General features: G+C 41.1%; 2 protein-coding genes across 2 annotated transcripts; both read left to right on the top strand.

Annotated features, from left to right (window-relative positions):
- Positions 1 to 8,461: 8,461 nt before the first annotated feature.
- LOC139420934 (ferritin, middle subunit-like) lies at positions 8,462 to 11,478 on the top strand. The gene is made up of 4 exons (XM_071171358.1): positions 8,462 to 8,797; positions 9,147 to 9,293; positions 9,519 to 9,644; positions 10,088 to 11,478. Exons 1-4 carry the CDS (start codon positions 8,696 to 8,698, stop codon positions 10,241 to 10,243), a joined length of 531 nt encoding a protein of 176 aa, XP_071027459.1. The 5' UTR covers positions 8,462 to 8,695; the 3' UTR covers positions 10,244 to 11,478.
- A 2,987-nt stretch (positions 11,479 to 14,465) lies between these two features.
- Positions 14,466 to 16,660, top strand: LOC139422112 (ferritin, middle subunit-like). The gene is made up of 4 exons (XM_071173262.1): positions 14,466 to 14,800; positions 15,182 to 15,328; positions 15,554 to 15,679; positions 16,124 to 16,660. The coding sequence occupies exons 1-4, from the start codon at positions 14,699 to 14,701 to the stop codon at positions 16,277 to 16,279; spliced, it is 531 nt and encodes a 176-aa protein (XP_071029363.1). The 5' UTR covers positions 14,466 to 14,698; the 3' UTR covers positions 16,280 to 16,660.
- Positions 16,661 to 27,458: the final 10,798 nt, after the last annotated feature.

Here is a 27,458-nt window from a genome sequence, read left to right as displayed (position 1 = left end):
CACATTATCTATTACAAGATTTAGTTGAGGTTCAGGGTTCAGTGTTTTAATTTTATGTCCCAAATACAATGCCTTTAGTTTTTGAAATTTAGGACTAACTTATCTCTTGCCACCCATTCTGAAAATGACTGCAGCTCTTAAGTGTTGCAATGATTTCACCTGCTGTGGTAGCTGATGTGTATAGCGTTGAGTCATCAGCATACATAGACACGCAGGCTTCAATCAGCACCAGTGGCAAGTCATTAGTAAAGATTGAAAAAGTAAGGGGCCTAGACAGCTGCTCTGGGGAATGCCTGACTCTTCCTAGATTATGTTGGAGAGGATTCCATTAAAGAACACCCTCTGTGTTCTGTTAGACAGGTAACTCTAGATCCACAATATAGCAGGGGATGTAAAGCCATAACACTTACGCTTTTTCCAGCAGCAGATTATGATCAATATTGTCAAAAGCTGCAGAGAAGTGCTTTGTTTATTTTTAATCTTTATTGAACTATGCTACCTTAAGTCGGTTAAGAACACATTCTTATTTACAATGACGGCCTAACAAAAGGCAAACGGCCTTTCACGACAAGAGAGACAACACAACACTACATAAAGAGAGACCAAAGACAACAACATAGCATGGTAGGCAGTAACAGGAGTCCGTTGTAACAGATAGGCCTACATTATTCAGTGTATATACATCCTTGGCTGAGTACCAGTGGAAAGTTTGGGACAGTCAAGTCAGTATGTTGCTAGCAACAAGATAATGTTTTGAGTTTATGATCTAGCTCACTGGTTCTCAAACCTAGTCCTGGGGACCCAAACGGGTGCACATTTTTGTTTTTGACCTAGCACTACAAAGCTGATTAAAATTATCAACTCATCAAAAGGCTTTGATTTGAATCAGCTGTGTAGTGCTTGGGGAAAAACTAAAATGTGCACCACTTTGGGTCCCCAGGACCAGGATTGAGAACCACTGATCTAGCTAATGATTAGCACACTGGGGTAAATGTAGATGGGCAACCCCATGCAACCCCATAATACAGGTTATCATGCTTATTGCTAAATAACACACCTGCCTGATAATATGGACCGATATGGTATTTGGCATTTGTTTTTAGTAATTGCAGCTTAAGGTGGCAATACCAGTTATTGAGTGTAAGGGGGAAATGACTTTGTCACACAGGGGAATTAGGTGTTGCGTAACTTGGTTAATTAAATAAATAAAATAAGTATATTTTTTTGTGTTATTTGTAAACTCATGTTCCCTTTATCTAATATTAGGTTTTGGTTGAAGATCTGATAACATTCAGTATCAAAAATATGCAAAAATAGATAAAATCAGAAAGGGCGAAATACTTTTGTACGGCACTGTATATTGAGTGTATAAAACATCAAGAACAACTTCCTAATACTGAGTTGCAAACTCCCCTTTTTCCCTCAGAACAGCCTCAATTCGTTGGGGCAAGGACTCGATCTACAGGGTGTCGACAGCGTTCTACAGGGATGCTGGTTCATGTTGACTCCAATGCTTCCCACAGTTGTTTTACATTGGCCAGATATCACTATATGAGGTGGATCATTCTTGATACACACAGGAAATTATTGAGTGTGGAAAACCAAGGGGTTTGGTGGTGATATTCTAAACTGTTAGGTAGGCCAACAGTTTAAAGTAATATTGAAAAATATTGTTACTTGAGTTGTGATTGCGGTATATTGGCCAAATGATCAGGAAAGTTTTTGGTGTATTTTTCCTCCAACATTCATCAGAAACAACCATATTACAGCTATTTGTTTAAAATGCCTTAGTAAGTTAAACAGTTTGTTACTACTGTTCTCTACTTCTTCCCTTTTTTTCCTGGTCTCAGGACGTTTTCGCCCACTCATCACCGCTCAAGTCTGTTTCCACAGTCATGAGACCTAGTCTCCTTCCACCATTGTCACGGTGATAGTGGAAAAGAATGGCCTTCAGGCCAAAGATGGTGGGTAAATGAAAGTTGTTCAATCAGGCCGTTTTCCATTGTCTGGTGAAGGGAGGAGGGGGGGGGGGGGGGGTCACCATAGACACCAATGCGAAAGCGGTCTACATCGTCCTTGACTTCCATTGAAACAGAACCATTGAGGGAGTGAACATCTTGCTTCCTCTTCCGTCTCTGTTTGGGTCTCCAGAATGCTGAGTCACAATGACAAGGCAGAAATGCAGCCAGGGCAGAGCCTGAGTCAGTCCATACTGTAGTACAACCAACAGGAGGTTATGACAGGAGAAAGAGTGGGAAGGAGGGAGAGAAATAGGAATAGAGGGGGAGGGGGAAAGAGTACAGACTAAAAACGCTGTGTCACCCTTCAGAGAGAAGAGAGAAAGAGTTCTGTAACTGTTAATAATTTGCAGTATTGCTATCACTTCTGTTTATAACTTTAACTTAAGAACATTCTTAGTTAGTACGATTACTTTGTAATGCTAAGAGATGGATAAAAATGCACAGGGTGGGTACCTGGAGGAAAGTAGGGGAGGGTCATGCTTTTTCAATTTCAGTCAAGGGGAGGGTTTACTATTTTTAAAATCTAGTCCAGGGGAGGGTCATGTAATTTGAAATGTATGAAATTTCAATATTTCTCAGTGTTTTAGAATTAGTTGCTTATTAGGCTATATATCGATGCCCGATTCCACCTGATTCTCTGCTGGGCGTGAAATATGAAGTGTTCATAGCCTTCAGGCTACAGGCTACGAAGAGCATCCTCAGAGAAGCACAGAGCAAATATTTCTAAGATAGCTGCTGGGATAGCGTAAATACAACTAGACAGCATTACACACTGCAATGGATATTCCAACCCTGAGGCCTGCTCTGCCCTTGCTGATCAAACCCTTTTATATTGCTGCCTAACCAATGCTGTGTTGTGTAGGTCTACAGTGGCAGTTCATGGGGGGGAGTCAAAGATTTCCTCAGAAAATTATTTTTGATCAGGCCTCCTCCAAAAAATTGTAACGGTCGGCTGTGGTGGAAGAAGAGGACCAAAGCGCAGCGTGGTAAGTGTTCATCTTCGTTTTTAATAAGAATAGTGAACACTGAAACAAAAACAATAAAACGACAAACGAACAGTCCTGAACGGTGAAATAAAACACAGAACAGAAAATAATCACCCACAACTCAAAAGTGAAACCAGGCACCTAAGTATGGCTCTCAATCAGGGACAACGATTGACAGCTGCCTCTGATTGAGAACCATACCAGGCCAAACACAAAAATCCCAAATTATAGAAAAAGGACCATAGACTACCCACCCCAACTCACGCCTGACCATACTAAAACAAAGACAAAAACAAAGGAACTACGGTCAGAACGTGACAAAAATGCAATATCTTGCGAGTAGACTAGCCTATAGCCTATGTTCTGTTCAGTTTGAGAAGGAGAGCATTTGAGGACCGGAGGTCGACTTTGATAGCTTGCTACTACTATAATTGATTTGAAGAAAAACAATATGTTTCTTGCCCATGATGCATTTATCTGAGTCATTGACATCGCAACAAGCCCGATTTTAGTTACTTACATTGTGGTGCTGAAACTTGAAGCAGCAGTCGCGGCACAATCAATTGGAAATGGACAGCTGATAGTGCAGAAAATTGGCAAATAAGAGTAGGAATAATTCATTTAAACCGTCTTCATTTAATTAGACTTTACTAACAACAAGAGTGCTTTGGGTTGGAGCCTATTTCTTCCTATTTAAGAAACCTGTTTGACAGACAGAATTAGGCTAAGTCAGAACAGTAGGTTAAGTTATGAGGGGGGAAAGGACCCAATTATTAGCGGAAGGGACATGGGCTACTAACAGCTTACTACACAACATACACTTGGTATTACCTTCTTAGCTACAGTATGCATATCTTCCTGGCATATTACATATTACAGACATATTACATACATAATTTATGCCTTTCTGGACTCACCTGTTTGTGATGTGCTCACATGAACGGGAAGGTGGCGCGGCGGTCCTTCGTGGGAAAAATGTGTCATCAAACTTTGTCATCAAATTCTGGCATTCTCTGGATTTATGGTGCTTTCAACACAACTGAAACATCTACACAAAATATAAGGTTGAATCATGAAGTCAGTGATCTTCAGGTTGGTATCAAGATATGGGTGGCCTGTGAAGCACAATCCAGCTACGCTTGGAAGATGCAAGTCTACACAGGGAAGCCGACCGGTGGGGGCCCAGAGAAGAACCAGGGGATGGGGGTTGTGCTTGATGTGACAGATGAACTAAGGTGGCACAATGTCACGTGTGACAATTTCCTCACCTCTTATGAACTCAGGCAGCAGCTCATGAAGAAGAAGATCACCGTTGTTGGCACAATTAGAAAGAACAAGCCTGAGCTCCACCATCTATCCTTGCAACAAGGGGGAGAGAGGCCTTCTCATCAAAGGTTGGCTTCACCCCCACTACCACTCTAAGAATGTGGTCCTCCTGAGCACACTGCAAAAAAACAGCTGAGATCAGTGATCGTGAGGACAGGAAGCCAGCCATCATCCTGGACTACAATCACAACAAAAGAGGTGTGGACAACCTGGGCAAGGTGATTGGAACTTACAGCTGCAAGAGGATGACTGCCTGCTGCCCCCTGGTCATTTTTTGCCCCCTGGTCATTTTCCATAACATCATTGATGTGTCCTCATACATTGCCTTCGAAATACGGAACAAGATCAACCCTACCTGGATGCCTGATAAGCGGAACAAGAGGAGGGTGTTCCTGGAGCAGCTGGGAAAGGCACTTGTAACCCCACACATTCAAAGAATGGAGTGGCTCCCCCGCACAGCAGCCTCTGCAGAGCTTGCGAAAGCTGTTCAGGGGGCTGAATCTTGTACTGATCCACCTGAGGCTGCAGCTGGGCCAGTCAAGAGGAGGAGATGCCAATTCTGCCCCCCCAAGGAAGGACTGTAAAACAAATAGTATGTGCTGATTAAATTCAGTCTTTCTGCTGTGTGAAGAGAGAATACCCAGATATTCACAAAGTTTGTGACACATGACAGGTTGTTCCTTTGGCAGTGATTACAGCCTCAAGTCTTATTGGGTGTGACGCTACAAGCTTTGCACAGCTGTATTTGGGGTGTTTCTAGAAATCTTCTCTGCAGATCCTCTCAAACTCTGTCAGGTTGGATGGGGAACGTCACTGCACAGCTATTTTCAGGTCTCCAGAGATGTTAGATCGGGTTCGGGTCTGGGCTCTGGCTTGGCCACTCATGGACATTCAGATACTTGTCCCGAAGCCACTCATGAGTTGTCTTGGCTGTGTGCTTAGGGTCGTTGTCCTGTTGGAAGGTGAACCTTCGCCCTAGTCTGAGGTCCTGAGTGCTCTGGAGCAGGTTTTCATCAAGGATCTCTCTCCCATCTATACAGAGGAACTAACCGCCTTGAAATTATTTATTTTTTTGTCAATATTCTGAACAAATATTGTAATCACTGTTCTGCAACATATGCTTCAACAATTAATGTATTTGCTGTGCTAGACCTAAGGGATAATGTTAGCTTTATAATTGTTATTTTATGTTCAAAATCTAGAAAACCATGCCAGATTGCTAGCAAAATTAGCCCTGGAGCATTTCATATGGCAATAAAACAAAACAAAAATGTTTGGAGATGTGTATTACACATTTATGAATGATCTAATGTTAGCATTAAATAATCAAGGTCTTTAAACACTTGTTGGACAATAATTGTACAAATGAAATGCCTTTTATGGTGTCTGACGAAATTGACCATATCCACTTAGTTGCATTTAATGAAAAAATAGGTTGTTCCTTTACATGGTGTTAATAGCTGATACTTTGGTGTGTCAAAATATAATCTTCACATTTTGTTAAAATTAAGACAAATAATTGTAGAAAAAAAGTTGATTGTCCCATCTTTTAAGAATCCATGAGCTCTAAAACAGAAAAAATTCTCTCTGCCAAATGGCAAAAAATCCATAGCTTGTAGCTACACTAAATATGATATAACCAAAGATTTTTGTTATCCAGCATTTCTGGACATTACAGGTAAGCCTAATCAAAACACTGCAATAGACTCTACAACTAACCTGGTATTGGCAGTACTCTACCAGTTATCCTAAACATGTCTATTTCGAGTTGCAAATGGTTCTAGAAATACCAGAGAAAACACAGATTGATAGTAAATAAAAGTTTTCTCTGGTGTTTGTGCATTTGCCTGTTGCCCTTTCTTTGCAGGTTTTGCCTTACACAATCTAGTGCAGGAGTATTCAGGAGTATTCAATTTACCCTACGAAGTCGGGGACATTTCCCTAAAAACGGGGACATTTCCGAGGACAGCCCCAGCCGAGGACAGGCCACCAAAAACGGGGATGTCTGGTCACCCTACTTTTGTTGAGCTTACTAGCGCATCGCCAGTCTACCGGAAGCTGTTGCTTTGCAACCTCTTGCTAGCTTCTTAGCATAACAAATTACTAGCTAGACATCATACGATATTGGGTGTGTTGGTAAATTCAATCTGGAGTGCCAGAGCACACTCTGGGCATTAGTAAATTCAGAGCGTTGTCAGATTGTCCTTTTGTAAATTCAAAGCGTTTCGCATTCGGAGCGTTTAGAGCCCACACTGGACGCTCTGGCCGAAGATTAGGGTTGATCCGAGCGTTTTGACCTCACAACGGCAATCAAGCACCCAAGCTAACTGGCTAACTTTGGCTAGCTTGCTAGCTACTTCCAGACACAAATGAGAGAACACCTCACTCTGACCATTTTACTCGCCCTGGCAGAGCTGGGTAGGTTGTTTTCATGTTATCCAGAGCATTGGTGACTGTAACTGTGTTGCTGGCAACAATTTAATTATGCTTTTTTTGCAGACGTTTACTGATACCGGTTACATTCAACGGGTGTTACAGTTGTAAAATGTATCAATTAATCTGCGCTTTGGCACACTCAGATGAGAGTGCTCTGAAATCGGAGTAGATAGCCAGAGTGAATTAAAAATGTTAATTGAGAACACACAATGACTATCCCACTTAGCTAAGCCTAATGTATTAATTGCCAACTAAATGTGCGTTTGGTAGCTAGCTAACATAACGGTAAATACTGCTGTAAGGATATGCTACGCGGTTCGTAAGGATAGCGTAGCAAATAAATTGGAACTTATTTGAAAATTCATTACATCGCTGAAAATTTGTCATAATTAGTTATAGCAATGAAATTGTATCCGCTCTCATCTGACTTTGGCACCATATTTTCCACAATTTTCTTAAAATCTGAAATTGCATTATGGGCCCTGAAAGCACGGAAATAATGTCCACTGCTTGTTTTCGTCGTATTTTGGTTAATCTGGCATACTAACTATATCCATACTATGACCAGTAAACATACTACATACTCCACTTACATCACAAGCAGTATGGTTAGTGCAGTTAGTATGAGTATTCGAACACAGCTCTAGTTCTTATGAATACCAAGGACATTTCAACTACATGGCTGTATTGAGCAATAACCCAGCACCCTGAAAGCACCCTGTCAACAGTTGTGGAAGATCAGGTCATGTGAACTGAAGTTGTTAGGAAGGTTACTTTATTACTGTAGTCTTTGATTTTCATTAGCTGTAAAAAGTTTTCCACTTCACAGTTTTAGCTTAATAACCTATGTATGGTTAGATGTATGTATGTATGTTGTGTAATGCATGTATTTTGTGTAGTTATTTCTAGGCTAATGTAATCAACTTTGATGTACCATTTGACAACAACAATATGTCATTTGAAACCGAAAGGTGTATCATCAAATACCATTTCTACAAAAGCCAGCCTTTCGTTCTCTGTCCACTACTGTATTCCCATACCTCATACTGAAAATTTAATTTATATTTTTTCTTAAGTATGATAAATCCTACCGTTTTTCTTATGACTGCATTCTGGAAAAGGTCAATAATTAAGCTTCATGTGCTATTGAAACATGTGCTCTTAGAGAATGAAACAGAAGTTTACAGACCTGTGTCTCAAAGTTCAATTCCTTATATATCATAAATCAAATATAGACAAAGACTATTTCTCAATTAGCCTAATATTAGAATGAATGTTCCAATTCTTCCAATTTTCTTCTAAGGATATAACAAACACACACATTTTTCAACAATAACCGCTGTTGTTAGACCTGCACTGTAGCATTGCTTTTGGCTGATACTATTTAGATGTGGATGCATGTGGCATTCCGGAAGCTTTGAGAAAAAATATGTTTAGTTGTGCATGTTGTTCACACGCGTACCTGCCCTCTCATTGGCTAGAATGGTCCCACCTGATCTTGTCTGTCTTCATTCGTTGAGCACAAGCATTTCCATCGTTACAGTGGTCACTCGGCTCTCTTGTCAATATTATAAACAATCTTCGCTTTAGGTCATGTGAATGAGTGGGCTCGTCTTTAAATGACCCGCCTAGTTCTTGTTGAAATTCTAAAGGTGATTGGCTACGCTCTGTGAGGGTGGATTTCACTGACGCATTCCGTTTGGAACAATAAATAGAGCGAACAAGGCTTCTTCCAGTTCACAGGTCTGAGAAGACGCATGAAGAAGTTCTTGCTTCAACAGTGATTGAACGGAACTCCTCTGCCTTCGTCCCGCGTTATAGAACGTTCCGGATTGTTGACATAGCACTTACTTGAACTGTAATAACAAAATAGTCGAAACTTTATTTTTGTACTGTTCATTTAGACCTTAAAGAAAATCTGACGAGATGGAGTCTCAGATCCGCCAGAACTATCACCACGATTGCGAAGCTGCCATCAACCGGATGATCAACTTGGAGATGTTTGCTTCCTACACCTACACTTCAATGGTAAGGAGTCTACCAAGATGACCGTTTTGTTTTACCTATATTATTATGCTTGGGCCTAAATACCTCTTTTTTTCACCTTTTTATTATGTTGGCCTAGATAATTAATAGCCAAGCAACTCCGTGAAGTGCATATTTTGAGTTTTTTTCAAATGAAGCCGGGAATCTATCCTACCTTGGACAGAGCGCGTAACAACTCCTTGACAGGTTAATTGTCAGGTTACCAAGTAGACCACAGACTAGACTGATTCATCCTATCATCAAGCTTAGTTGCCACAACCTGAACAGAATATCTAGTCACGTTTGGCATGGTTTTTTTTCTAACTACAATGTTTTATGTTTATCCACCCAGGCTTTCTATTTCTCCCGTGACGACGTGGCTCTGCGTGGCTTCGCGCATTTCTTCAAGGAGAACAGCGACGAGGAGCGGGAGCACGCCGAAAAGCTACTCTCCTTTCAGAACAGGCGAGGTGGACGCATTTTACTCCAGGACATCAAGGTGAGCTCCTGAGCGTTGAAAAACACTTAGATTGTAGAATGATAAATGTCTTTACCACTTGTACACACACTCCTCCATGGAGTAAGTTGATATAGAAAACCTGTAGTCCTGAACATACTGCCTCTAACCACTGAACTGAAAGTGTAAGGGAATTCTGTTCACTTTATCCTAACCTTAACATCTGCTAGTAGTCATTAACACTTGTGTTCACTCTGTCCTGTATAGAAGCCAGAACGTGATGAATGGGGCAATGGGCTGGAGGCCATGCAGTGTGCTCTGCAGCTGGAGAAGAATGTGAACCAGGCCCTGCTGGACCTGCACAAGATTGCCTCTGACAAGGTTGACCCCCATGTAAGTTATGGTTGAACCACATGTATGTATCACAGAATACAGGTACTGTACCAGGAGATAATCAGGTTGTTGTAAGTCTGCTAATTAATGACATGATTGTGACTTGCTTCACACAATAGTCCACAGATGCACACTATGCTGCAAAAAGTGCAGCAGGTTGTCTAGTGGTTAGAACTTTGGGCCAGTAACAAAGGTTGCTGGTTTGAATCCCGGCACTGAAAAAGTAAAAATGTTCTGCCCCTGAACAAGGCAGCTAACCCACTGTTCCACATTAGGATGCCAATGTAAATAAGTATTTGTTCTTAACGGACTTGCCTTGTTAAATAATAAACTGCAGACACCTCATTATCTTCGCTTATTCCATTACCACCAAGCTCTTGTGTGTTACTGTATCTACAATGTTCTGTATTCATTCTGTTTTCTGACCTGTTTCCCCTCTTTAGCTGTGTGACTTCCTGGAGACCCATTACCTGAATGAGCAGGTGGAGGCCATTAAGAAGCTGGGTGACCACATCACCAACCTCACCAAGATGGATGCTGTCAAAAACAAGATGGCAGAGTACCTGTTTGACAAGCACACCCTGGGAGGCCAGAGCTGAACCACTTTCATCCCCAGGCTACGGCCTCCAGCCTCAGACCAGGACTCCTGGCTTCTGAGATCCTCCTGGCTTTCTGTTGACAACACTACTGTATTTTGGAGGCAAGGCTTCTTGTAAAAACAATAAAAAAATATCACTGAAGGTTGTTTTAAGTGTTGACCTGTAGTAATGGATGTTGTATCAGTCTATTCAGGTTATTTGCTCTGTCTTACTGAGCATCTTCATACCAGTGACAACCGTAGACCTACTAGTGGCTGAGGGTCATAACAATAGAAGTTTAACATGAGGTTTATAAAGGATCTTACCTCTGACCACAGAGGGTGTCCTTTACTGTATATTGTAGTAGTGCCATGTCACTTTAGGGACCAACTGTCAACACAAGCGCCATAGGCTTGAAATGGTTAACAGTTGATGTAGACCTTGACTCTGTGCATCACAAGCTTATAAGACAGCCTAGAGGTCACTCAAACCTGTTAGCCAGCTGTGATGGTGCATTTCTCTAGTGATGGGAAGTTCGGCTTTCACTGACACCAAATCTACTCATTTTGTTTATTTCAGTTGATCATGCCCAATTGTTCCCCTACAGCAAATTATGAACTGTATGCTCCAAATAGTATGAGTCTTCAAGCCTCTCGTTCACCATAAGGGGCTAATTGTAGCTGTCATATGGTTGCAGAGCTACTGGTAATTTACTGAAGACTGTCATTTTGGTAATTGACAGGCAAGCTCAACTTAAACTTGAACTGTAACAAATATTGATCAACATTGTTAATGTGTCCGTATGGTACATGAGTTCCTAGTGGATAGACCACCTGGTTAAAGGGGAAAATAGCCTAATCAGCAATTGCATTTTCAATAATTGCTGCTATATTCTTTCCACAACTGCAACCAACATTTACAACCAAGAAGTATTGAAGAGCTATCGCAACAGCAAATGGGGATCCTAATAAAATACCAATTACCATATTGGGACAATTTGGCAGCAGAATGAAGGAAAAGCAGCCAACAAATGCTCAGCATATGTGGGAACTCCAAGACTGTTAAAGCATTCCAGATGAAGCTGGTTGAGAGAATGCCAAGAGTGTGCAAAGTGTGGCTACTTTGAATCTAAAATGTAAAATATATTGTGTCTAACACTGGTTACTTCATGATTCTGTTTGTTTTTTCATAGTTTTGATGTTTTCACTGTTATTCTACATTGTGGAAACAAGTAAAATAAAGAAAAGTTGAATGAGTGGGTGTGTCCAAACTTTTGATTGGTACTGTATATGCTTCAATAGTCTGTGCGAGGGGGGGGGGGGGAAGGGATGTCAGGACCTGAGCCCTATGAACATGCCTCAGAACTACCTGGCATGAGGGGCCTCGCACAATTGGCCTAGCGTCGTCCGGGTTAGGGAGGGCTTGGTCGGTAGGGATGTCCTTGTCTCATCGCGCACCAGCGACTCCTGTGGCGGGCCGGGCGCAGTGCGCGCTAACCAAGGTTGCCGGGTGCACGGTGTAGCCTCCGACACATTGGTGCGGCTGGCTTCCGGGTTGGATGCGCGCTGTGTTAAGAAGCAGTACGGCTGGTTGGGTTGTGTATCGGAGGACGCATGACATTCAGCCTTCGTCTCTCCCGAGCCCGTACGGGAGTTGTAGCAATGAGACAAGATAGTAGCTACTACAACAATTGGATACCACGAAATTGGGGAGAAAAAGGGGTAAAAATTATTTTAAATTTAAAAAAAAAAGAACTACCTGGCATGAAGACTCTCCAGTCCACCTGGTTGTGCTGCTGCTCCAGTTTCTGCTGTTCTGCCTGCAGCTATGGAACCTGTTCACCAGACATGCTACCTTATCCCGGGACCTGCTGTTTCGTTTCTCCATCTACCTCTCAACCTCTGAATGCTGGGCTATGAAAAGTTAACTGACATTTACTCCTGAGGTGCTGATCTGTTGTGTCCTCTATAACCACTGTGATTATTATTTGACCCTGCTTGTCACCTATGAACGTCTGAACATCTTGAAGAACGATCTGGCCTTAATAGTCATATACAGTACATTCAGAAAGTACTGTATTTAGACCCATTGACTTTTTCCACATTTTGTGACGTTAAAGCCTTATTCTTAAACTGATTCATTGTTTTTCCCCCTCATCAGTATACACACAATATCCCATAATGACACAGCAAAAACAGGTTTTCAGACATTTTTGGAAATCTATATAAAAAAAATACGGAAATATAACATTTACATAAGTATTCAGACCCTTTGCTCAGTACTTTGTTGAAGAACCTTTGGCCTTACAGCCTCAAGTGTTCTTGGGTATGATGCTACAAGCTTGGCACACTTGTATTTGTGGAGTTTCTCCTATTCTTCTCTGCAGATCCTCTCAAGCTCTCAGGTTGGAGGTGGAGCGTCGACTACAGAGATATTCAGTTCTCTCCAGAGATGATCGATCAGGTTCATGTCCGGGCTCTGGCTGGGCCACTCAAGGACATTCAGAGACTTGTCCCGAAGCTGTATGCTTAGGGTCGTTGTCCTGTTGGAAGGTGAACCTTCGCCCCCAGTCTGAGGTCCTGAGCGCTCTGGAGCAGGTTTTCATCAAGGATCTCTTTGTACTTTTCTTTGTTCATCTTTCCCTCGATCCTCACTAGTCTCCCAGTCCCTGCCACTGAAAAACATTCCAACGGCATGATGCTGCCATCACCATGATTCACCATAGGGATTGTGCCAGGTTTCCTCCAGACATGACACTTGGCATTCAGGCCAAAGAGTTCAGTATTGGTTTCATCAGAACATATAATCTTGTTTCTCATGGTCTAAGTGTCACGCCATGATCTGTTTCACCTGTTCTTGTGATTTTCTCTACCCTCTTCATGTGTCAATTATTTTCCCCGGTGTATTTATCCCTGCGTTTCCTGTTTCCCTGTGCCAGTTCCTAATGTCAAGTCAACCAGCGTGTATTTCCCGTGCCCCTGATTAATCTTATCTCTCTTTTGCCAGTCCTCCCGGTTTTGACCCTTGCCTGCCCTGGCTCTGAACCTGCCTGCCGCTCTGTACCTCCTGGACTCTGACCTTGTTATGATCTTTTTGCCTGTCCATGACCATTCTCTTGCCTGCTCCTTGGATACTAATAAATATCAGAGACTCAAACCCTCTGCCTCCCGTGTCTGCATCTGGGTTTTGCCCTGTGCCCTTATACTAAGAGGCCTTTAGGTGCCTTTTGGCAAACTTTATAGGCTAATGTAATCATCTGACATACCATTTGTCAACCTCAATATGTTATTTGAAACCGAAAGGTGTATCATCAAATACCATTTCTACAAAAGCCAGCCTTTCTTTCTCTGTCCACTACTGTATTCCCATACCTCATATTGAAAATTGAGCTGATATAAAAAATAAAATAAAAAAACTGTGATAAACCCTACAGTTTTTCTTTTGACTGCATTGTGGAAAAGGTAAACAATTAAGCTACATATGCTATTGAAACATGTGCTCATAGAGAATGAAACAGAAGTTTACAGAACTGCGTCTCAAAGTTCAATTCCTTTTATATCCTAAATCAAACGTAAACGTAGACTATTTCTAAATTAGCCTAATATTAGAATGAGTGTTCAAATTCTTCCTATTTTCTTCTAAGGATATAACACACATACAATTTTCAACAATAACTTCTGTAGTTAGACCTGCACTGTAGCATTGCTTAAGCTTTTAGCTGATACTACTGCTTTAGTTGTTTCCAATAGAATGTTACTTTGCAATAAACAAAGTTTAAAAAAAATTAACAGTCCGAGATGAAGAGGTCAAGGCGAGAGCATTTACTCTGCTAAAAATCTTTCCGCGTGTGATAAGCCCGTTTTTTTCAAAGTACTTGAGGATTATGATCGAATCGAAGTTTCGTAATGTTTAAGCTTTTACAAATGTACTGATGATATATGTGGATGCATGTGGTATTCCGGAAACTTTGAGAAAAATGAAGTTTATTTGTGCGTGGTGTTCACACGCGTACCTGCCCAATCATTGGCTAGAATGGTCCCACCTGATCTTGCCTGTCTTCATTCCTTGAGCACATGTATTTCCAGTGTTAGAGTGGTCACTCGGCTCTCTTGTCAATATAATAAATAATCTTTGCTTTAGGGCATGTGCATGAGTGGGATGGTCATCAAATGATCCGCCTATCTGCTTGTTGAAATTCTAAAGGTGATTGGCTACGCTCTGTGAGGGTGGATTTCACTGACGCATTCCGTTTGGAACAATAAATAGAGCGAACAAGGATCCTTCCTGTTCACAAGTCTGAGAAGACGCATGAAGAAGTTCTTGCTTCAACAGTGATTGAACGGAACTCCTCTGCCTTCGTCCCGCATCATAGAACATTACGAATTGATGACAGAACTTTCTTGAACTGTAAATGCAAAATAGTCTAAGAAACTCTATATTTGTACTTTTCATTTTGTTATAAAATAATCTGCCGAGATGGAGTCTCAGATCCGCCAGAACTATCACCAAGATTGCGAAGCTGCCATCAACCGGATGATCAACTTGGAGATGTTTGCCTCCTACACCTACACCTCCATGGTAAGGAGTCTACCAAGATGACCGTTTTGTTGATCTACCTGTTATTATTATGCCTGGGCCTAAATGGCGTTTTTTCACTTGACTTTTCTGTAGTCCTAGACAATTAATAGCCAAGGATCTCAACATTTGAGTTTTACTTGGCAAGGCTATTAAGACCCTCCAGGTTGGTATAGCATTCAAATGAAGCCGGGAATCTATCCTACCTTGGACAGAGCGCGTAACAACTCCTTGACAGGTTAATTGTCAGGTTACCAAGTAGACCACAGACTAGACTGATTCATCCCTATCATCAAGCTTAGTTGCCACAACCTGAACAGAATATCTAGTCACGTTTGGCATGCTTTTTTTTCTAACTACAATGTTTTATGTTTATCCACCCAGGCTTTCTATTTCTCCCGTGATGATGTGGCTCTGCCTGGCTTCGCGCATTTCTTCAAGGAGAACAGCGACGAGGAGCAGGAGCACGCCGACAAGCTACTCTCCTTTCAGAACAAGCGAGGTGGACGCATTTTACTCCAGGACATCAAGGTGAGCTCCTGAGCTTCGAAAAACACTTAGATTGTAGAATGATAAATGTCTTTACCACTTGTACACACACTCCTCCATGGAGTAAGTTGATATAGAAAACCTGTAGTCCTGAACATACTGCCTCTAACCACTGAACTGAAAGTGTAAGGGAACTCTGTTCACTTTATCCTAACCTTAACATCTGCTAGTAGTCATTAACACTTGTGTTCACTCTGTCCTGTATAGAAGCCAGAACGTGATGAGTGGGGCAATGGGCTGGAGGCCATGCAGTGTGCTCTGCAGCTGGAGAAGAATGTGAACCAGGCCCTGCTGGACCTGCACAAGATTGCCTCTGACAAGGTTGACCCCCATGTAAGTTATGGTGGAACTGCACATCACATGTATGTATCACATAGAATACAGGTACTGTCTCAGGAGATGATCAGGTTGTTGTTGCTCTGATAACTAATGACACAGGATGTTGACCTGCTTCACATGCACACAATAGTACGCAGATGCGCACACAATGCAGCTAATGCATAAGGGGCGGCAGTGGTTGGAGCTTTGGGCCTCTAACAAAGGATTGAATCCCCTAGCTGACGAGAACTATTCTGCCCCTGAACAAGAGAACCCACTGTTCCACGTTAGGATGTCATTGTAAATAAGGATTTGTTCTTAACTGACTTGCCTAGTTAAAAAAATAAAAACTAGAAACACTATCTGTCCTTATGCCATTGCCACCAGGCTCTTGTGTGTTACTGTATCTACAATAGTCTGTATTCATTCTGTTTTCTGACCTGTGTTTTCCCTCTTTAGCTGTGTGACTTCCTGGAGACCCATTACCTGAATGAGCAGGTGGAGGCCATTAAGAAGCTGGGTGACCACATCACCAACCTCACCAAGATGGATGCTGTCAACAACAAGATGGCAGAGTACCTGTTTGACAAGCACACCCTGGGAGGCCAGAGCTAAACCACTTCCATCCCAAGACTACGGCCTTCAGACCAGGACTCCTGGCTTCTCTGATAGATCCTACTGGCTTTGCATTTATAGGGAGGGGAGAGTGTTTAACTGGTTTAGTGCAACACTGCTGTGACATTGAGCTGTTTCTGTTGACCACAATACTGCATTTTGGAGGCAAGGCTTCTTGTATAACAATTAAAAAATTATCACTAAAGGTTGTTGTTTTAAGTGTTGACCTGTAGTAATGGATGTTATATCAGTCTATTGAGGTTATTTGCTCTTTTACTGAGCATCTTCATACCAGTGATAAATACTGACAATTGTAGACCTACTAGTGGCTGAGGGTCATAACAATAGGAGAAGTTTAATAAAGGCTGTTACGTCTGACCACAGAGGGTGTCCTTTACTGTATCTGGTTATAGTGCCATGTAAATTAAGGACCCAACTGTCAACTCTAGGTCCATAGGAGTGAAATGGTTACCTACAGTTGCTGTAGACCTTTACTGGGCATCACAAGTTTATTAGACAGCCTAGAGGTCAACTAAAACTGTGAGCCAGCTGTTATGGCACATTTCTCTAGTGATGGGAAGTTTGGCCTTTACTGATACAAAACAAATCAGTACTCATTCTGTTTATTTCAGTTGAATGCCCAATTGTTCCCCTAAAGCAAATTATGAACTATGCTCCAAATAGTAATGAGTCTTCAAGCCTCTCGTTCACCATAAGGGGCTTATTGGCGCTGTCATATACTGAAGACTTTCATTTTGATAATTGATAGGCAGACTTAAACTGGAAAAGATGTTGATCGACATTGTTAATGTGTCCATATAGTGCATGAGTTTAAAGTAGACCACTTGGTTAATGGGGAAAATAGCCTAATGAGAAGTGTCTAATCAGCAATTGCATTTTCAATAATGGCTACCTTTTCACAGCGTCCACCATTTACAACTAAGTATTGACATGGTAAAATTTAGTACATTTCTATGGTAATGGTATTCACCTAGTTGGTTAAGGCAAAGTTTCATAACTGTCATTCTATTTGAAAACATATTTAACATGTGGAAAGGCCATACGGAGGGCCAGAGTTTTGTGATAATCTGACGTACCCAAAAAGGCCACTAGTTGGCATCTGATTAAATTGCATAATCCTTAATTTACCAACATCTGTATTTATGGATCCTTTCAGCTGATGTCAAGGCAGCTTCATGGGGTCTGGCAAATTAAAGGCAGTTCTATACAATAAAACTAACCTTACATTACAAAACAGATTTCACAACACATTAAGGGTTTGCCCTCAGGCCACTACTCTACTACCATATCTACAACACAAAATCCATGTGTGTGTCTATAGTGCAAATGTGTCTCTTCACAGTCCCCGCTGTCCCATAAGTTGTATTTTTATCTAATTTTAAATCTTATTTTACTGCTTGCATGAGTTACTTGATGTGGAATGGCTCTCTGTAGTACTGTGCACCTCCCAGAGTCTGTTCTGGATGTGGGGACTGTGAAGAGACCTGGTGGCATGTCTTGTGGGGTATGCATTGGTGTCTGAGTTGTGTGCTAGTAGTTTAAACTGACAGCTGGGTGCATTCAACATGTCAATAATTCTCACAAATACAAGTAGTGAGGAAGTAAATCTCTCTACTTTGAGCCATGATAGATTGACATTTATAATATTAATGTTAGCTCTCTGTGTACATTTAAGGGTGAGCCGTGCTGCCCATTTCTGGGCCAATTGTAATTTTCCTAAGTCCTTCTTTTTGGCACCTGACCACATGACTGGACAGTAGTCCAGATGCGACAAAACAAGGGCTTGTAGAACCTACCTTGTTGATAGTGTTGTTAAGAAGGCAGAGCAGTGCTTTATTATGGACAGATCTATCCCCATCTTAGCTACTGTTGTATCAATATGTTTTGACCATGACAAAGGTTTATTCTCAACTTGTTACATTTCCACATTATTCATTACAAGATTTAGTTGAGGTTCAGTGTTTTCATTTTAGGTCCCAAATACAATGCCTTTAGGTTTTGAAATTCATGTATTTAGGACTAACTTATTTCTTGCCACCCATTCTGAAACTGACTGCAACTATTAAGTGTTGCAGTGATATCACCTGCTGTGGTAGCTGATGTGTATAGTGTTGAGTCATCAGCATACATAGACACACAGGCTTCACTCAGCGCCAGTGGCAAGTCATTAGTAAAGATTGAAAAAGTAAGGGACCTAGACAGCTGCTCTGGGGAATGCCTGACTCTTCCTAGATTATGTTGGAGAGGATTACCTTAAAGAACACCCTCTGTGTTCTGTTAGACAGGTAACTCTAGATCCACAATATATTAGGGGATGTAAAGCCATAACACTTACACTATTTCCAGCAGCAGATTTTGATCAATAATGTCAAACGCTGCAGAGAAGTGCTTTATTTATTTTTCTCTTTATTTAACTAGGCAAGTCAGTTAAGAACATATTCTTATTTACAATGACACCTACCTCAGACAACACTGTGCCAATTGTGCAGCACCCTATGGGACTCCCATTCACAGCTGGATGTAATACAGTCTGGATTTGATCCAGGGACTGTAGTGACACCTCTTGCACTGAGATGCAGTGCCTCAGACCCCTGCGCCACTTGGGAGCCCTAACAGAACATCTCCCACAATCTTTTAATTATCAATTTTTCTCAGCCAATCATCAGTAATTTGTGTAAGTGCGTACATGTTGAATGCCCTTCCCTTTAAGCGTGCTGAAAATCTATTGTTAATCTATTTACTGTTATTTATTTACTGTTTTGTGGTGAATGAGCCATCTGATTCAATGAATGATGGAGCCGAGTTTGCCTTTTTGCCCAACATTTCATTTATGGTGCTCCAAAGATTTTTTACTATCATTCTTCATATTATTTATCTTTGTTTCATAGTACATTTTCTCCTTCTTTTTATTCACTTTAGTCACATGATTTCTCAATTTACTGTACAGTACATGTGCAAGTCAGCTGTGCAGCCAAGCTTATTTGCCATTCCTTTGCCTCATCCTTCTCAACCATACCATTTTCCAACTCCTCATCAATCCATGGGGATTTAACCATTTTTTGCAGTCATTTTCTTAATGGCTGCATGCTTATTAGTAACTGGAATAAGTAATTTCATAAATGTGTCAAGTGCAGCATCTGGTTGCTCCTCATTACACACCACAGAACAGCAAATATTCTTTACATCTTCAACATAGGACTCACTACTTAAGCTGTCATTTTTGACTGAGACTAAAAGCATGCTTTAAGCCATGTACATTTGTTGATTGCTAGGCATACAAATACCATTATTTCTTGGTACATTTGAAACAAGGTCTTGTTTGGCTTCAACCGGACTAGATTGTGAACAACTCTTGGCAGAATGCATTACTTTACTACCGTGAAGGTGATCAGTACAATATTGTTTGAACTGCAGCACCCCAAACGATTCGTTCTCCAGTTTGTTGAGCAGAGGCTGTTTATGTTTTGGTTCTACAAAGCTGTGTCCATCATAACATTCAATAATCAATTAATTGCATTCAATATAGTTTTCTTCTCCATGCTGCCTGCAGAATGATCTATTTTGCCTACGCCCATATGACAGACATTTGTTGGTCGGCGCACATCACCAAAGGATCACATATTCATCTTGCTGTATAATTCATTGCGGCCGTGAGGTCAAACTAACAATTGTTATTTGGGAATTCAGTTCATCTGTGGGGAACATGGCAGCTCTTAACACCCGACAACAGAAAGAGGTGATTGTTAGTGAGGTCTCAGTCTCCTGAATATAGGACCAGTCAAAAGTTTGGACACACCTCGTCATTCAAGGGGTTTTCTATATTTGACTCCCCAGTCCACCTGGTTGTGCTGCTGCTCCAGTTTCTGCTGTTCTGCCTGCAGCTATGGAACCCTGGCCTGTTCACCAGACAGGTTTCCTTATCCTGGGACCTGCTGTTTCGTTTCTCCTCTGTCTCCATCTACCTCTCAACCTCTGAATGCTGGGATATGAAAAGCCAACTGACATTTACCCCTGAGGTGCTGACCTGTTACGTCCTCTTTTGCCACTGTGATTATTATTTGACCCTGCTGGTTATCTATGAACATCTTGAAGAACCGTCTGGTCTTAATGGCAATATATACAGTGCATTTAGAAAATATTCAGACCCCTTGACTTTTTCCACATTTTGTGACGTTAAAGCCTTATTCTAAAACTGATATATTTTCCCCGTCATCAGTCTACACACAATATCCCATAATGACACAGCAAAAACAGGTTTTCAGGCATTTTTGAAAATCTCTATTTAAAAAAAAAAAACGGAAATGTTACGTTTTCATAAGTATTCAGACCCTTTACTCCAAACTTTGTTGAATAACCTTTGGCAGCAATTACAGCCTTGAGTGTTCTTGGGTATGACTACAAGTATTGCACACCTGTATTTGACCCATTCTTCTCTGCAGATCCTCTCAAGCTCTGTCAGGTTGGATGGGGAGCTACACAGCTATTTTCAGGTCTCTCCAGAGATGTTCGATCAGGTTCATGTTCGGGCTCTGGCTGGGCCACTCAAGGACATTCAGAGACTTGTCCCAAAGCTTCTCCTGCGTTGTCTTGGCTGTGAGCTTAGGGTCGTTGTCCTGTTGGAAGGTGAACATTCGCCCCCAGTCTGAGGTCCTGAATGCTCTGGAGCAGGTTATCATCAAGGATCTCTCTGTGCTTTTCTCCATTAATCTTTCCCTCAATCCTTACTAGTCTCCAAGTCCCTGCCACTGAAAAACATCCCCACAGCATGATGCTGCCATCACCATGATTCACCGTAGGGATGGTGCCAGGTTTGCTCCAGACGTGACACGTGTCATTCAGGCATTCAGTACATTTGAATGACACTAAGTGGCAGTGTTTTACAACTAATGCCGGTTTGCCTGAGGCTGATGCCATGCAGGTGTTTGTTCACATGTATATACACACACTCTCATTCAAATCAACACATACAAGAACACACACATACAAGTAATATTGCAAGACATGCACACAAACATAAACAGTTGGCATTGAAGTTATGATTTTAGTTTTCCTTAATGTCCTTTGTTTTAAATGTATTATTTATTTGTATATTTTTGCATTGTTGCTTGCTGTTTTCTTCTGTCTTTTCCTTCTTTCTCTTTAGTTCATTGTCTTGGTTGTTGGTGCATTGGGGGGTTCTTTGGGGTGGGGAATGGAATTAATAGTAGTTTTTATTTTATTTATTTCTTCCTGGGGGGGACGTGGGAAGGGTCTCGAATGGTTGAGGGACAGCTATTGGGGAACTGTGAGGGGGGGGGGGGGGCAATGGAGAGTTATTGGAGGGTTCAGGTTAACGTTTTTTGGCCTGGTGGTAAATCGGTCAACATGCCCTTGGGCAAAGCATTGACCCTGGATGCTTCTGTGTGTCGCTCTGAATGGGAATCTGTTGGATGACTGGTATGATGTAGTTATTGAGCGGCTTCACTGCAAGTATATTATATTGTATTGTATTGTATTGTATATTTCAAATATTCAATAAATAATAAAAAATACATGTAAAAAAAAAGAGCAAACAGTTCAGTCTTGGTTTCATCAAACTAGAGAATCTTATTTCTCATGGTCTGAGAGTCTTTAGATGCCTTTTGGTAAAATCCAAGTGAGCTGTCATGTGCCTTTTACTGAGGAGTGTCTTCCGTCTGGCCACTCTATCATAAAGGCCTGATTGGTGGAGTGCTGCAGAGATGGTTGTCCTTCTGGAAGGTTCCCCCATCAACACAGAGGAACACTACACCTCTGTCAGAGTGATCATCGGGTTCTTGGTCACCTCCCGGGCCAAGGCCCATCTTCTCAGATTGCTCAGTTAGGGTTAGGGTTCCATTTTTGAATGACGGAGGCCACTGTGTTCTTGGGGACCTTCAATGCTCCCAACATTTTTGGTACACTTCCCTAGATCTGTGCCTCAACAAAATCTTGTCTCTGAGTTCTACAAACAATTCCTTGGACCTCATGTTTTTTTTTTTTGCTCTGACATGCACTGGCAACTGTGGGACCTTATATAGACAGGTGTGTGTGTCTTTCCAAATCACGTCCAATCTATTGAATGTACCACAGGTGGACTCCAATCAAGTTGTAGAAATATCTCAAGGATGATCAATGGAAACACCTGAGCTCAATTTCGAGTCTCATAGCAAAGGCTCTGTATACTTATGTAAATAAGGTATTTCTCATTTTTGCAAAAATATCTGAAATCCTGTTTTCACTTTGTCATTAGGTCGTATTGGGTGTAGATTTATGAGGGGAAAATGTGTTGTATCCATTTTAGAATAAGGTTGTAACATAAGAAAATGTGGAAAGAGTCAAGGGGTCTGAATTATTTCCGAATGCACTGTATCATACTAAATGGAAGGATACAAATTGACATCCCAAATCCTACAAATACCACCTGAGGCCCTTGTGCAGTCGTTTCACAACAATTCTTAATGTAATAAGGGGAGAAACACACTTTGAAAGCCCCTTTGATGGCCACTGTTAAGAGGAAGATCCCAGCTTCCCATTAATCTTACATTTATTTCTGCTCTTAAAAATAAGTGAACTGCACCATTTTAAAACCTGAGTTTTTAGCAACAGCTTGGTTTAGAAGTTATGTATACAGCAATGCATCGCTTAGCCATGCTAGCAACGCCCAGAATGGCTTGCCAAGTGTTTGTTAGCAAGCTGACAGCAGGTTAGGTTTCAACAACCAAACCAGTAAGGTTTGTAAACTATAGTGAGCTTCTATTGGTCAATCTCACCATGATATTGACAAGTATTAGCATTAACTTCATGGTTTCGTTCTGTAAGACGGAACAGTGGGCAGCATTGAATTCAACGGACACGGAACTGTTCTGAACAACCAATAAAAAAATGGTAATCGCCTTCAGAGGGCAAAATGTATTTTATTTTATTTATATATATATTTTTTACCTTCATTTGACTAGTCAAGCTAGTTAAGAACAAATTCTTATTTACAATGACGGCCTACCAAAAGGCAAAAGGTCTCCGGCAGGGACGGGGGCTAAAGTGAATAAAAATATATGACAAAACACACATCACGACGAGAGAGACAATACAACACTACATAAAGAGACAACAACATAGCATGGTAGGCAGTAACATAATTATGTTGTAACAGATAGGCTTCCATTATTCAGTGTTTATACATCCTTGGCTGAGTACCAGTGGAAAGTTAGGGACAGTCAAGTCAGCAATAGCCCGTGTTGCTAGCAACAAGATAATGTTTTGAGTTCATGATCTAGCTAATGATTAGCACACTGGGATAAATGTAGATGGGCAACCCCATGCAACAGGTTATCATGCTTATTGCTAAATAACACACCTGCCTGATAATATGGACTGATATGGTATTGGGCTTTATAGAAAGTAAAATTATATTTTAGATGGTGTCAGGATACTTTTCTTTTCATTCATTTTGGAGTAATACAATTAGTCTGAAAAGTCCAAAGAAATTAGCCTCTCTGTTTCCAGGTTAGACCAACACAATACTTTTATTCATAATATAATCTTCAGCCTATTAGGACTGGATATGATTTCCTATACAACGGATGGGTCCCATTATGTCTGGCGAAAACCAAACACTGCATTCCACAGTAAGAACCTCATACCAACGGTCAAGCATAGTGGTGGTAGTGTGATGGGCTGGAGATGTTTTGATGCCTCAGGACCTGGATATACTAAAATAGAGAAAATCAGAACCGTGGAAAATACTGTTGTACGGCACTGTATATGTACACTGAGTGTATAAAACATTTAGAACAACTTCCTAATATTGAGTTAAAAACGCCACTTTTTTCCCTCAGAACATCCTCAATTCGTTGGGACAAGGACTCTACAAGGTGTCGAAACATTCTACAGGGATGCTGGCCCATGTTGAATCCAATGCTTCCCACAGTTGTGTTAAATTGGCTCTATGTCCCTATATGAGGTGGATCATTCTTGATACACACAGGAAACTATTGAGTGTGAAAATCTAAGGGGATTGGTGGTGATTTTCTAAACTGTTAGTGAGACCAACAGTTTAAAGTAATATTGAAAAATATTGTTACTTGAGTTGTGATTGGGGTATATTGGCCAAATGATCAGGAAAGTTGTTGGTGTATTTTCACTCCAACGTTCATCAGAAACAACCATATTACAGCTATTTGTTTAAAATGCCTTAGTAAGTTACATAGTTTGTTACTGCTGTTCTCTCCTTCTTCCCTTTTTTTCCTGGTCTCAGGACATTTTCGCCCACTCACCACCGCTCAAGTCTGTTTCCACAGTCATGAGACCTAGTCTCCTTCCACCATTGTCAAGGTGATAGCAGAAAATAATGGCCTTCAGGCTATGCGATAGCGGTCTGCTTAGTCCTTGATTTCCATTGAAACAGAACCATTGAGGGAGTGGAACTTCTTGCTTCCTCTTCTGTCTCTGCTTGAGACTCCAGAATGCTGAGTCACAATGACAAGGCATAAATACAGCCAGGGCAGAGCCTGAGTCAGTCCATACTGTAGTAGAACCAATGGGAGGTTATGACAGGAGAAGGAGTGGGAAGGAGGGAGAGAAATAGGAATAGAGAGGGAGGGGGGAGGGAGTACAGGCTTAAAACGCTGTATCACCCTTCAGAAGAGTTCTGTAACATTTAATTATTTATAGTATTACTATCACTTCTGTTTATAACTTTAACTTAAGAACATTCTTAGTTTGCACAATAAAATTGTAATGCTAAGAGATGGATAAAAATGTACAGGGTGGGTACCTGGAGGAAAGTAGGGGAGGGTCATGCTTTTTCAATTTCAGTCAAGGGGAGGGTTTACTATTTTTTAAATCTAGTCCAGGGGAGGGTCATGTAATTTGTAATTGATGACATTTTTTTGAATTAGTTGCTTATTAGGCAACATATCGATGCCCGATTCCACCCGATTCTCTGCTTGAAATGCAATAAGAAGTCTGCTTATAGGTTATTTGGCATGGTCTCAATCAAATGATTCACAGCCTATAGGCTATAGGCTACGAAGTGCATGCTCAGAGAAGCACAGAGCAAAGTTATATTTCTAAGATAGATGCTGGGATAGCGTAAATACAACTAGACAGCATTACACACTGCAATGGATTTTCCAACCCTGAGGCCTGCTCTGCCCTTGCTGATCAAAACCTTTTATTTTGCTGCCTAACCAATGCTGTGTTGTGTAGGCCTGCAGTGGCAGTTTAGGAGGAGAGTCAAAGAATTCCTCAGAAAATTATTTTTGATTAGGCCTCATCCAAAAAATGCAATATCTTGCGCGTAGACTAGTCTATAGCCTATGTTCTGTTCAGTTTGAGAAGGAGAGCGTGAAGATGAGGACCGGAGGTAAACTTTGATAGCTTGCTACTACTATAATTGATTTGAATAAAAACAATATGTTTCTTGCCCATTATGTATTTATCCAAGTTATTGACATCACAATAAGCCAGATTTTAGTTACTTACATTGTGGTGCTGAAACTTGAAGCAGCAGTCACGGCACAATCAATTGGAAATGGACAGCTGATGGTGCTGAAAATATGCAAATTGGAGTAGGAAAAATTCCTTTAATTAAACCGTCTTCATTTTAATGAGACTTTACTAACAAGAGGGCTTTGTGTTGGAGCCTATTTCTTCTTATTTAATAAATAAGATGTAGCTCTACCTGTTTGGCAGACAGAATTGGGCTATAGGCTGCTATATCCATAGATTTGTCATTCAATTCCTCCACCCACAATGCACTCTTTAAATAGCCTCTCTCCATGTCTGTGAAGGGCAGTTAAGTTAAAACCAGTACTGAAATTGAGGGGGTATGAGAGAGTATGCCATGAGCCTACCTTTTATTTAAGAAAATGTCAAAAAGCACAGGCCTTCCCATTGTTATCTTACGATTTGGAATAAAATAAAACAGATCTGATTACATTAAGTGATCTATAGCAGCACTTTGATCCAGTATGCTTTATGCTAGAAACAAGCTGAAAATACCCTGGAAAGACATGACTTCGATGCATATGGGAATAGCATTGTTTAGTTTCTTTGACATTCAGTCTGAGCTACAATATTCTATAGCGGAGGAGGCAAAACATGGAATTTGCTTGGGAAGTAATCTAATTCTGTCACTTTCAATTAAATAAGCTATTCACTTTCTGTACAGAATATGTTTAAAGCCAGACAGCTTTTAGGGTAACCCTTGTGACCTTCTGTTGTTAAAGAAGAGTAGTCACCTACATAAAGTTGTTCCAACAGCAGTCCCAACACCTTACGACGGATACACCTGGCAGTGATACAGTTCATTCAGCCTCAATTGCTGCCTTTAAAAAAACACATAGCTGATATGGCTGACTTGCTTAAACAAATGTGGTTTCTACTGACAATTGAGAAGTACAAATTATGGGGACGACGAGCAGATAAGAAGCAATCCGTAATTTTGATTAAGACAATGTGCAAGGTAGGACGAACATAGTCAATATAACTATTTGTTCAGCACTTTTGAAATGTACAGAGACAGAATTCAGAACGTGGGCCGATCTTACAGTATTCTCCCTGTGCACCAAGTCAGAACAATAGGATAAATAAAGGGGGCATATAAGCAGACAATGAAAGCTCTTACAATATTTGATGATGACATTTCTCTAAAACAGGCAATAGGCTACATGTGCAACACCAAGTCAGAATAGTAGGCCAAGTTATAAGGGGGAAAAGGACCCAATTATTAGCGGAAGGGACATGGGCTACTAACAGCTTACTACACAACATACACTTGGTATTACTTTCTTAGCTACAGTATGTATATCTCCCTGGCATATTACATACTTTATGCAGAAGCGTACAAGGCTTTTCTGGATACACCTGTTTGTGCTGTGCTCACATGAACAAGGCCTTTCTCTGTGTAAGCCTTATTATAAATAATGTTTACTGCTAAAGTTGGCCCTTCTGCTTAAACAAGGTCACTTTGAATGAGTGAGGGTTGCAGCTGACTAGCAACAGTTCATAAGGGATGCTGCTGACTAACAACAGTTCATAATGGTTGCTGCTGACTAGCAACAGTTCATAAGGGTTGCTGCTGGCTAACAACAGTTCATAAGGGTTGCTGCTGACTAACAACAGTTCATAATGGTTGCTGCTGACTAGCAACAGTTCA

The sequence above is a fragment of the Oncorhynchus clarkii genome, chromosome 12 (genome assembly GCF_045791955.1).
Source record: "Oncorhynchus clarkii lewisi isolate Uvic-CL-2024 chromosome 12, UVic_Ocla_1.0, whole genome shotgun sequence".
In the NCBI taxonomy this organism is placed as follows: Eukaryota; Metazoa; Chordata; class Actinopteri; order Salmoniformes; family Salmonidae; genus Oncorhynchus; species Oncorhynchus clarkii.
This window is presented reverse-complemented; position numbering and strand designations above follow the sequence as displayed.